The sequence below is a fragment of the Chelonia mydas genome, chromosome 3 (genome assembly GCF_015237465.2).
Source record: "Chelonia mydas isolate rCheMyd1 chromosome 3, rCheMyd1.pri.v2, whole genome shotgun sequence".
Classification (NCBI taxonomy): domain Eukaryota; kingdom Metazoa; phylum Chordata; order Testudines; family Cheloniidae; genus Chelonia; species Chelonia mydas.
Window position 1 is genome coordinate 116,224,100 of NC_057851.1, and position 12,070 is coordinate 116,236,169.

Sequence of the window (12,070 nt, forward strand, 5' to 3'; positions counted from 1 at the left end):
TATGTGTATGTATATATATATGTGTGTGTGTGTGTGTGTGTATATATATATATAGTGTGTATGTGTATGTACTGCACACATGCATATCTGTATATTTATAAACATCACATACACAAAAATCTACATTGGAAAATGTAGTCAAGTCAAGCATGTAAAAGTGAGGAAACAACAAAATTAAGTTTGGGAAATTGAAACTGAACTGCACCAGGCCACACAGTGAGTCAGTGGCAGAACCATGACTAGAACTCATGCCCTCCTAACTTCCCACGTTGTATTGCTCACACTCACACCACCTTCCTGCCAGAGGTGCCACCCATGGTTTCAAAAGTCATGAATGATGTGTCCATCCTACCCACGTGTTGATAAAACTCCAGTGCTAAACCACACAATTGTGTATTCCTTCTCTCTGTATTATATACACATCTTACTCCTGGAGGAATTCTGTGCCACTGTGCAATGCAGAATTTGTGAAGAATTAATGTTCTGCGCAGAATTTCATGTTTCCCCTGTAGAATTGGTGCTGCAGAGCTGCTAGTTGCTCCTCGGGTCCGCTGGACTCTGCAGAGCCCAGCTTGCAGTGAGCAGAGCGCCCAACCCGGTGGGGATGGAGGCTCTGCATGCTCCAGTTGCCTGACTTGATCCTCATCTGCCCAGAGATGGGAGAGCGCCTGGGAGACTCGGCTCTGACAAAGGGTGAGGAAAGGCAGGGCGGCACTGCATCACCCAGTGGGACAGTAAAGAAGCTGGGGGGAGTAAAGGCTGTGGGGTGAGGGGGATACAGGTATCTGGGATGGGGTGGTGCCCCATGGCTGGGGTGAGGAGGGGTGCAGGTGTCTGGACTGGGGGGTGCCCTGCAGCTGGGCTCTGGGGGGAAAGGGAGTGCAGGTATCTGGGCCAGGGGGGACCCCACGGCTGGGCTGTGGGGGAATGGGAGTGTGGGTGTTTGGGCTCTGGAGGGCCCCATGCGGCCACCTCCAGCACCCCCAAACTGGAACTGGGTTGTTGTAGGGTTTTCTTTAACTCTCTAATCCTGGGGGAATCTTTTTTTCCCCCCCATTGTTTGTACTCTTGACATACTTGTTGACAGGTATTTTGAAATAAATTACCAAAATAATTGAAATTTGAGTGATTATATTGTGTTATTTTGACAAATACAATATGCAAAATTTTGCAGAATTTTAAAATATGGTGCACAGAATTTTAAATTTTTTGGTGCAGAGTTTTTAATTTTTTTACGCAGAATTCACCCAGGAGTAACATGTTGATTCATCCAGCATGTAGAAAAGGGCGTAGTTTAGACCATCTGTACTGCCAGGGGAAGCTGTACTCTCAGTGGAATTCATCCCTTGGAGAAAATAGGGGCACTTCTGCCCCTGTCCTCTCCAGGGCTCCACAGCATGAATCAGCACATCCCATGTGCCCTGGCCTTGCCCGTTCCCTGTCCAGTCCTCCCTATTTTATGAGCTGCATTGGCCAGTTCTGAGTTCCCAAACCCCCCTGGTTTACAAGACCAAGACTCTAACTCCTGACCTATGGAGCCAGGTCCCAGGTGCCGTCAGCACAGGGTGGAGGTTGGTTCTGGCCAATGAGCATAAGGGACTACAAGGGAGATTCCTGCCGGTAGTGGCCCAAGGCTAGGTTCTGCCATGAGATAATACTTAGTCCTGCCATGAGTGCAGGGGATTGGACTTGATGACCTCTCAAGGTCCCTTCCAGTCTCATGATTCTATGTAGAATCTACTGCCAATGGGTTTCCTACTTTTTAAAAAGTACCTACAATTAAATATAATGTAGAACAGACAAAATTTCCCAAGTGTGTGGTTATGCTGGGCTGTGTAATAGGTTATTGATGATACTTCAGGGATTTCTCAGTTCTTTTAATTGTGTTGCCTGATCTTTAGATTATGTATTAATTATATTGATTACTTAAGAATCCCTGGTTATCACTTTGAGTGTTGACAGGTTCTTGTCCCAAGATCAGGCCCAGTATTTAAATTATTATGTAGTTGGGAACCCCGATGTGCACAGTTGCAACTCACACTATAGGAACTCTTTTATATTTACAAATATAATTTATTAATACATTTAGCACAGTCACAAACACCCCAACTTAGTAAGATCAATAGATACTACAGAATGTCCATCTGCACATCCATATACTCACACCATCTCCTGTAGAACAACCTGACATGTTAACCATTATCTTCCTCATCCCCATCCCCTTCCCCCTCATTACCAGTGGCCATCATTCTGGCACCTCCCAAGGACTACATCTCCTTCTCCTACTGCCCCTAGCCTGCAATGCCATTTTTATAATGTTACGCTGACACCATTATGTTTGATGCATATTCAGTAGGGGATTTCCCCCCTTTTCTTTGTATTTCCTCACCTTACTAATGTAGGAGTTTCTTTTTCCTATAGATTAGTATATCAATGATCTCAACTTATTATTATATACATCAGTGCGTTACCATGGCCCATTTGTGGTTAGGTATCACATTTATTATTTCTGTCCTAACCGGTTATTTTGGTTCTTTCCAAGTTGTGGTGTACCTGTTAAGTTTAAAAGGGTATGAACTTAGGAAAGCCCCTATGCCAACCTGCTTCAATGCATCCTTTATCTATCTGTGTTAAAGGTCACAGCCATATATGGAACTTATGCTTTAGCTGATCATCATCTATCTAGGTGACAGGTCCCAAACATATGTATGCTAACTTTGCCCTAGCTCAACATACAGGATGTGGCCTGTAGGTCTCTTGCGATACAGCCAAAATATACTCTACTATCAATCTATAAACCTATTATAATAAAACAAATAATCAATCCCATAAGAAACTTATAAGAAAAGATATACAAGCAAGCAAGCAGACTAGCCTTAGATGTATCTCATGTACCTGTTATATATGTCACTTCGTTTCCAGGACACTTCTGTGGTTGAATCATGTACCTGTGGTCAGAACACTCCCTTAAACTCTATTTTCAGCTCCCCAAATACTTGGGGTTTTTCATTGGGCCGTTTATCTATGCAAAATTCATAGGCCTCCAGCCTTATGCTAACTTGCTGAAGCTAATGTCTTACAGGATACAGGCCAATGGAAACAGAATGCAAAGCAGAATAGAATGCAAAGCAGGGAATATAATAAAGGCAAGCTAGCCCCCTGGGCTACAAGTGCCATTGGCCACTACAAAGTGCCTTTAGTGGTCGCTATGAACATTGGAATGTTCCCCAGTTGCAGTTTTCCATTTGCATAGCAGTCAGCCTGAAGGTTGATACCTCCGCAGGAGTGTGTGTGTAGTTGTACTTCATTGTAATCCTCCCACCTTAGAACCAATATTTTCCTTTAAATTTAAAACCAGGGTGAGATGGCACAGCAGGGAAAATCCTCTCTTTTATAAAGTTCCTTCATCCTCCCCTTTCTCTGGATGCTAAGCATTGAGGCGGTGTGAAGCAGCTGCATTTGCTGTCTGTCATTCACCTAAAATCATCTTGCCCCAGTTTCTCCTTTTTAAACATTCTGAAGTCATAACTCAGGGGAAAAAAGTCTTTCTTCTGGGCTAGATTAATATTTTCTTCGTAGCAGATCTAACCCAGCTATCTGTACACTATGAAATCTTTCAGATGGAGACCTCGTGTTCCTGATTACTAATTCTCTGTTGCTGCTTGCCTTCTGCATGCTCAGTTCTTGTTCAGTGTGTTTTGGTTAGAAGTTGAAGACATTTTTACGTGACCACTTTAAAGTATACCTAACCTTTCAGTAAATGCTGTTCATTCTTTACCTAAAGAACACCTCTAATCTAGACATTTGTAGGATCAGAACCTAGTCCATCAAGACCAGGATTGTGCCCAGCAGTGGCCCAGGAGCTGGTGCTTCAGAGAAAGGAATAACTCTCTACAGTGCACTCACTATAGTCTCTTGTGCAACGTTATTTCCAAAAAAACCCATTTCTTTCTCACCCCTGTTGTTTATTTGTATTGTGCGAGCACCTACAGGGCCCAGTCTGGAATCAAGACTCCATGGTGCTAAGTGCACAGTGCTTCGAAATGGGAGTAGATCAAAGCGCACTGGGGAACTTTTAGTCCACGGCAGCAGATCCATACTGATGCTTAGCGCACAGCAGGCTAGTACAGGGCAGATTTACACCCCAAGCTTGCTGCCAACTAAATGTCAGTGTAAACAAGTTCTAAGAGGAGAGACGAGAGGTGGATACAGCAAACACGGCGAGAGCACAGGTAAGTGAGTTGATTATGAGAAGCACAGGAAGCAGTTGTCCCAGCACACCTGCCTGGCAGTCGCGTAGACTAGAGTGTTTTGGAGGCATTGGGACAGAGGTGACTTGTAAGGAGGATAGAGTGTAGTGGCTTTGCAGACGTTTCTGGGAAGCCCCTCCATTGCATAAGGAGCAGGGTGGGAGAAAGCTCAAAGGGGTGTGTAGGAAAATTTAACAAATGAGGATCAGTTTACGCCCTGAAGCACGAGGTTATCCTTAGTACAGATAGCTATAAAAGCTGGTGGTTATAAAAGTATACACTCTATTTATTTTTTAATCCAGCTACATGAATTAATTTCACAGCTAGGTGATACACTATCTGAAAACTGGTTCCTTTGATTTGTTCTAAATTTCCCCACATGAGCCTTTCATGTCCTTGTGTTGTGGAAGTGCAAAGGATGGCCCAATCTGGTTTTTGCTGTACCTTGGGGTTTACCTACTTCAATCCCGTCTCCTCTAACTCTTTATTCTTGTGTTTTATTGATATGAATTTAGACATTTAGCACCACAAACAAATGGATGAGTAAAGGGCAATAGGTGCAGTTTGTTTATGATAGTGCTTTAGATTTTATTTTCATCTGGAAATATATCATGGGGAGGCAGCATGGGGTAGTGACTTCAGTTTGGAACTCAGAGGCAGGAACTCCTGTGTGCTAATCACAGCTGTGCCACTGATTCACTGAGTGCCCTTAACTGAGTTGCTTAACTTCTCAGTGTCTCAGTTTTCCAAGATGAAAATGTGAGTTATACCACTTAACAGGTAACTCCAGGTGTTGTGAAGTTTGATTAAATCTTTGTAAAACTCTTACAAGGTCGTCTGGGAGTAGACGGGGTTCTGGACTGGGAATCCAAAGACCCGAGTTCTGTTCCTGTTTCAGCTATTGATGTAGTGAGTGATTCTGAAGGAGTGACTTACCACTTGGGGCCTCACCTTCCTCGTCTGTGAAATGGGGTAAAGAATGCTTTACCCACCTGTGTAAAGAGATTTGCGAACTATGGCTGAAGAATGCGATGTAAATGCTAAGTATTGTTACTGAAAATAAATGCTCAGTGTTACTCTGTACTAGCCCCCTTTGTGAGCAGTAACATAATGCACAGTAATGTTTATTTTAGCTGGTTTTTGAAGGCCTTTGCTAATGCAGCTGGTGCTAGATTAAACTGGCACTTCAGAACATATGTCTTGCTGCACAGGTGTCTGGGAGAAAATGCCTCTTATGTTAAGTTGTGCAATCTTCCTTTCTCGCAGCGTCCCATAATCTCCATTTGCTGGGGCCACAGGGACTCGCGCCTGCTCATGGCTTCCGGCCCTGCACTCTATGTTGTCAGAGTAGAGCACAGGGTCTCCAGCCTGCAGCTCCTCTGCCAGCAAACCATCGCTGGCTCTCTGCGGGATGACAAGGATATCAGCAAACTGACGCTGCCTCCTCGGCTCTGCTCATACCTCACCACTGCCTTTACACCAACAATCAAGGTAAAAGGAATCACAGCCTTTTCTTTTTCTTCTTTACCCAACTCTTCCCAAGAGATCATGGCAAACCTTTAATTGACTTCTGTGAGGCCAGGATTTCACCCAGTGCTTCTCCGTTAGAAAAGAGGATGATAAAAGGAGGGAAACTACTAATGGATCAGAGTAGCAGCTGTGTTAGTCTGTATTCGCAGAAAGAAAAGGAGTACGAGTGGCACCTGTCTCTAAGGTGCCACTAGTACTCCTTCTCTTTCTACTAATGGATCAAAAGCTTTTACACATATTAAAATCAGAAATTAAGACTAAGAATGCTTTGGCTATGAGGTCTCCTTCAGGGATGGCCTGTAAAGGAAAAGCCTGTGGTTAACTAGCTCTCTCTCTCTCTCAGAAAAACTCAGAAGAACCTTATTCTAATGGCAGCCTTGATCCTCAGTATATTGTCTCTTGGTAGGTTTCAGAGTAGCAGCCGTGTTACTCTGTATCCGCAAAAAGAAAAGGAGGACTTGTGGCACCTTAGAGACTAACACATTTATTTGAGCATAAGCTTTCGTGAGTTACAGCTCACTTCATCACATGCTCAAATAAATGTGTTAGTCTCTAAGGTGCCACAAGTCCTCCTTTTCTTTTTGTCTCTTGGTAGACATGGGTATTTTGGGCTGCATGTGAGGAGGCCTCATTTCACAGAGTAGTGAGGTAAGTCTCCTCTCTATGCAACTCTATGCACACCTGGGTATTCTGCTCAGTTCTGCTCACCACAAGTGTAACTGAGAGCACAATTAGAAGATAAGGGGACTAGGCAAATGGCCCTGTGATTAAAACTTGGTAAGCAATTCTGTTGACGATACACAAGAAGGGATACTATTTAGCTCGTTTGCTCTTATCTGTTTTGCCTCCGCGAGGCTAGCGGGAGTGAATGACAGTAAAAACTTGTCTTCGTCATTAATTTCAACAGATGTGATTCTGGATTTACACAGGGAATGGGTCTGCTATGTAAGGAGGTGCCATTTTGTAAATAGTCACTTTCCAGAGTAGAGTCAGACTGTGAAATTATTTAATTTCACCCACATTCACAATGATTTCTCCAACGGGTATAAAAGATTCACACTAACTATAACAGAGTCTCACTCTGTGAGTCTCATGCCACTGGTAGATGACAGCTACTTGAACAGCTCAAAGGTCTGAGTGATTGCATCATTTACCATTCTAATGGCTGGTAACACCTATTCTTCAGTTCTTCCCCTTCCACGGATAGAACTGGAAGCTCCTCTTAAGTGCTGCTGTTCAGTGCTCCAATTTTCTAGCTTCAGCAGCTTGATTGATGCTTTAAAGTTGCTGCTTTGTTCTTGTGCCTTTCAGTTCCTGCAGCTAAGTGCTCATTTTTATACTTCCCTGTTTAAAAGAACTGTATTCTTTGATTAGTAGCTGGAAGTCAGGGCTTCGGCATGCTAAGCCTCTGTCATGTACTTCTTTTATTGATGTGTGTCCAGTCTGTTTAGAGAATATAGTTTGTTTTGGATCACTTTTCCCCCCTTTTTTAAAGAATGTACCAGATTGCATCAAATGCAGTGTACTAGTACTTAAAACAAAAATTAATACAAACGGGATGGATTCCCCCAGACTCCCTACAAAGGCTTTATCTACCCCACTCTAAAAAAACTCTGTATTTTGTGAACTGCTGAAATTATATTGCTGAGATCACTTGCACCTGCCAGACCATATTTTAGGATTAGAAAATATGGCTTATAGTGACAGATTCAAGGTGCTCAATCCATTTAGCGTAACAAAGAAAAGGTTATGGGGTGACTTGATTACAGTCTATAAGTATCAACATGGAGAACAAATATTTAATAATTCTGTCTTTGATCTAGCAAAGAAAGGTATAAGACAATCAAGTTGCAGGAAGTAGACAAATTCAGAGTGGAAATAAGGTGTAATTTTTTAATAGTAAGAGTAATTAACCATTGGAACAATTTACCAAGGTTCGTGGTAGATTCTCCATCACTGGCAATTTTTAAATCAAGTCGGGATGTTCTTCTAAAAGAGCTGCTCTAGGAATTATTTTGGAGAAGTTCTATGGACTGTTACACTGGTGGTCAGACTAAATCACAATGGTCCCTTCTGGCCTTGCAATCTATGAATCTTTCCTCTTTCCCCTAGGATGTCTCTTAGCCCCCAGTCCTGCAAACATGCATGTGAATAGTCCCAAAATGGACTAAAAACTTATTTTAGTCACTAAAGTAAGCATTAAGAGGCTACTCATGTGCAGGGTTACTTACATGTATCAGTCTTTGCATGACTCTGGCCTTAGGTAGTATATTTTATGTGTTCAGGTGCATCTTATCTTGTTCCTGTTTCATTATATTGGGTCAGATTCATCTTCTGTTTATACCAATAATATAGAGTAACTACACTGTAGACAGTGGAGTTAGTCTAGCACTGTTTAAAATGAGAGCAAACCATGCCCATAATATAACATAGTGTGAATTATGCTTTGTGAATCATGCTTTGGCTGGTTCTTGCTTATGAAAAAAAATTTTGTGTGCTGCTAATTAGGTAATTTGTGTGCACAGAAATCCCAGAAATATCCCAGTGCAGGGTTCTATTATAACTGGTACCTTTGCAGAAGCTTACTATACTCTGAAACCTTACTACACCTGTAATTCTTTGCTCTCAGAAGGTATGTAGTGTACAATAGACCTCTGCTAATCTGGTACCGGCCTTTCTCTCAGAGTTAAGGATGCTTATTTTTTGTCTTGCTCAGTTTTTTTCTTTATATTCATTTTGAAGCAAATTGAGGAGTATAGATTCTATGTTGTTAGCAGTATTTGTTTTACTGTAACGTCTAAAAAGTGCATTGTGGAAGGCACTGTACAAGTACAGAGACAGTCCTTGCCCCAAAGAGTTTACAACCTAAATATACAAGCCAGACAAAGGAAGGATTATTAGTCCCATATTACAAATGGAAAACTGATCTGCAGAAAGACTGAGGCCAAAGTTTAACAGAGCTCCTAAGCAAATGGCCTAAATCACATGCCTAAGGTCACATAAGTGTCTTGGAAGAGCTGGGAATTGAACTCAGATTTCCTGGATCCCAGTTCAATGTCGTCTTAATCACGAGACAATCCTTCCTCTTAAACTGTAGCTAACTTTTATATTCTGTGTACAATTATCGATCGAATCAGCAGGCACGTGCGTCCTGGTGGTGGGTGATTCAATAGCCCAGACATTAATCTATGCTAATTCTGAGCTATCACAGGCCATATTCACTGGGTAGGGTTAGTATTATATAACTACCTAACCCCAGAGAATAAGAATGACGTGTTTCTCTTTCCCTCCATTCAATTTAGCCTCCTATCCCAGACCCCAACAATATGAGAGATTTTGTCAGCTACCCAACAACTGGCAATGAAAGGCTTCACTGCACGATGAAGCGGACAGAAGATGATCCAGAGGTTGGCGGTCCATGCTACACACTGTATTTGGAATACCTAGGGGGACTGGTGCCTATCCTAAAAGGGCGCCGAATCAGCAAACTGCGGCCAGAATTTGTCATCATGGACCCTAAAACCGATGGAAAAGCAGGTATCATATTTTTATAAGTGGATTGTTCATATTTGTAAAAATGCGTATGGAGAAAGGGTTTAGACTGAAAGTCAGAGATTTAAGTCCTCTTTGTCCACATAACTAGTATAACATGAAGCAATTGCACTGCTCTTTTTTGTCATGTGAAGATGTCTCCACTGTGGGCTAGAATCAAGCCACCAAACTCATTTCATGTTGGCTTTTGGTTTATAAAATGTGACCTCTTGCACACTGGTTGGTGAGGAGTGGATCATTAATTAACAATAAATATTTTTCAGTCTCTGTCTGTGAGTCACCTGATACAATTGAACACTATTCCCCTGAATTCAGGCTATCAGAAATTTTGAGTTTATACTTGGCAGCAAACACTCCCTGCTAGACTTTTATCTTAGCTACTGTTTTTTTTCCCCCGATGACTGACAGTTGTAATTGGGATCAGGTTTCTAAAACAGTTCTTAAATTTTTTGGGGCCTGTCTTGGTAGATGAAATCTATGGAAACAGCTTGATTTCTACTGTGATTGACAGCTGCAACTGCTCAGACTCCAGTGATATCGAACTGAGTGATGACTGGGCTGCAAAGAAATCTCCCAAAATCACTCGAGCTAGCAAATCACCCAAACTCCCCAGGTAATGATTTCTCGGGCATTTTTTCTTCTTCTTTTCTGTGGGTATGGTTTTTTTTGTTTTGTTTTTTTAATCTTGTCATGACAACCTAAATTAAGGCAAAGGGGGATGTTCTAATGCCTTTCATAAGAAAGAATTTGCCTGTGGAAATTACAGCTTTTCAGGAGCTCATTTTTCTCTGAGAAAGAAGAACTCAGAACTTCTCTGTGGTTAGCTGTAATAATAATAATAGGCAAACTCCACTGCCTTGGTCTGCCTCTCACAAATAGCTAATCAGATCAGAAAAAATAGTCTAAGGCACACTCTGTGTTCAAGATAGCAAAGGAATAGTCTGTAGCTTCTCGAGTTCATTCTTTAGCCTGTTCTGTTCGCTCCCCAACACACACCCAGATGCACACTCAATATGTAGATGGAATCTGTAAGGGGAGTAGAAGGGGGATCTGTATCTGCTTAATAGAAAGTATTTTGGATCTGTGATGAAAGCGCTAAATGTAGAAAGGTCTGTTGACTGAATTGCCTTGTCCCAGTGACTGGAGGAAAAATTGTGAGTGTTTCATCATGTGTTTTGTAAGCAGCTGCCACTTGTTGATAATTCATTCAGCAATAATGTCCATACAGGCTTAGCAGAACGGACAGAAAAAAAGTAGAGAAAATTACATCAAGTTTAACATTATTATTATTATTTGTATTGGAGTAGCACCTATGGGCCCGTCGTGAATAAGAGCCCCAGTATGATAGGTGCTCTACAAACATTGCCCCCACTAGCCAGAATGAAGGGGCATTCTACCCAAAGAAAATATTTCTTTTCCAGCTCTGTGTTACGTGATATCTTAGGTACACATACATGCAAATAACATAATTCTGTATTGTTCTTTTTTGTTTTGCATTTCACCATTAAACAGGGCCTGACTCTGTAAACCTGGGCCCTGGTCCTGCAGTGCCATGTGCACAGGGAGAATCCTGGAGCCCTGTTGATATCAGTAAGGCTACCTGCATATCCAGGGTCTACCTGCATGCATTGTGTTACATTTGTTTCATTATTTTCTCCACTGATGGCCCTTTTCACCCCCTCAGACTCTCACTCTGGAACCTCATTTACAATGTTTACATACATGAGGGAGGCGTAAGTAGTTTTTTTTATGCTCAGAGGAATACTGACCAAGTTTGTGAAACCTTAGTTTGAACTAGTGGTACAGGTGTCCAGTAACCAAAGTATCCTCTTTCTGTTCTCATGGACACTGTCTAAAGTCAGTGCAATCTAATAACATATTCTTACGCCTTTATGTGGAGTTTATAAGTTGCATCATCTTAACCTCCCTTTTGCATCACTAATCAGACCTAAGGGAATCTGAGTCTAAGTTAGAGTAAGGGAATCTGATTTATATCTCTTTACATATTACCTTTGAATTTGGCCCATAAAATTTAAGATTCTATCCATTAGACTAAGCAGACTTTAGGTAATCCAACCACTTTCTTCTGTAGCTTACATCACCTAAAGAGAATATGCCAGTTTTCTTCACTGTACTTAGTGTATCCAGAAATGTTAAGTATGTCCATCTGTGTGTGCCTGATAACTCTAATTATTGCTTTACGTGAAGAATTAATATAGATGCCCGCAAATCTCCAAAGTTGTCGCGAGCTGCTCAGGAGATATCAAGATCTCCAAGGTTACCAATAAGGAAACCTTCTATTGGTTCACCAAGCCTAACTCGACGAGAGTTTCCATTGGAAGATATCACTCAGGTATTGCATGACTGCATAATTACCAGACCTGTACCTAAATATATCTTCTCTTTCCAGAAACAGCAGTTTTTAATATATATCCAGTGGTGACCACTGAAAATCTGTCATTTAATGGAGTTACTACGCAATGGTATCTGAGATTCTAGTTATGTCTCTGTATTTATAATAGGAGACTTTGGTAGAATCTCAGATAGCATTATGTAGTAAGAGCTGGTAAATGATGAGGGTGCTCGCTCCATTGATTTCACTGGGGCTGCGATTTCACCCTGACTTTTTAAAAGGCAACCATTTATCTTAGGAATCCTTATATAACAGACTTTTAAATTCCAGTTGCTATGTTCTTGGCTGTCGAATGCCCTATGTAGAATTATTTTCTAGTCCTTAT

The 12,070-nt window shown here is 41.6% G+C and overlaps 1 protein-coding gene and 1 long non-coding RNA gene across 9 annotated transcripts in view; one reads left to right on the forward strand and one right to left on the reverse strand.

Moving 5' to 3' along the window:
• TULP4 (TUB like protein 4) overlaps window positions 1–12,070 on the forward strand; it is a 277,954-nt gene that overhangs the window by 245,558 nt on the left and 20,326 nt on the right. For all 8 annotated transcript variants that reach the window (XM_037895067.2, XM_043544271.1, XM_043544270.1 and 5 more), the window contains 4 exons: window positions 5,517–5,741; window positions 9,083–9,317; window positions 9,801–9,945; window positions 11,541–11,685. In XM_037895067.2, the coding sequence (XP_037750995.1) occupies window positions 5,517–5,741; window positions 9,083–9,317; window positions 9,801–9,945; window positions 11,541–11,685 (750 nt within the window). The remainder of the gene's footprint in view (window positions 1–5,516; window positions 5,742–9,082; window positions 9,318–9,800; window positions 9,946–11,540; window positions 11,686–12,070) is intronic.
• The window catches only part of LOC119565802, an 83,908-nt gene that overhangs the window by 11,462 nt on the left and 60,376 nt on the right, over window positions 1–12,070 (reverse strand). The gene's annotated exons all lie outside the window — the stretch shown is intronic.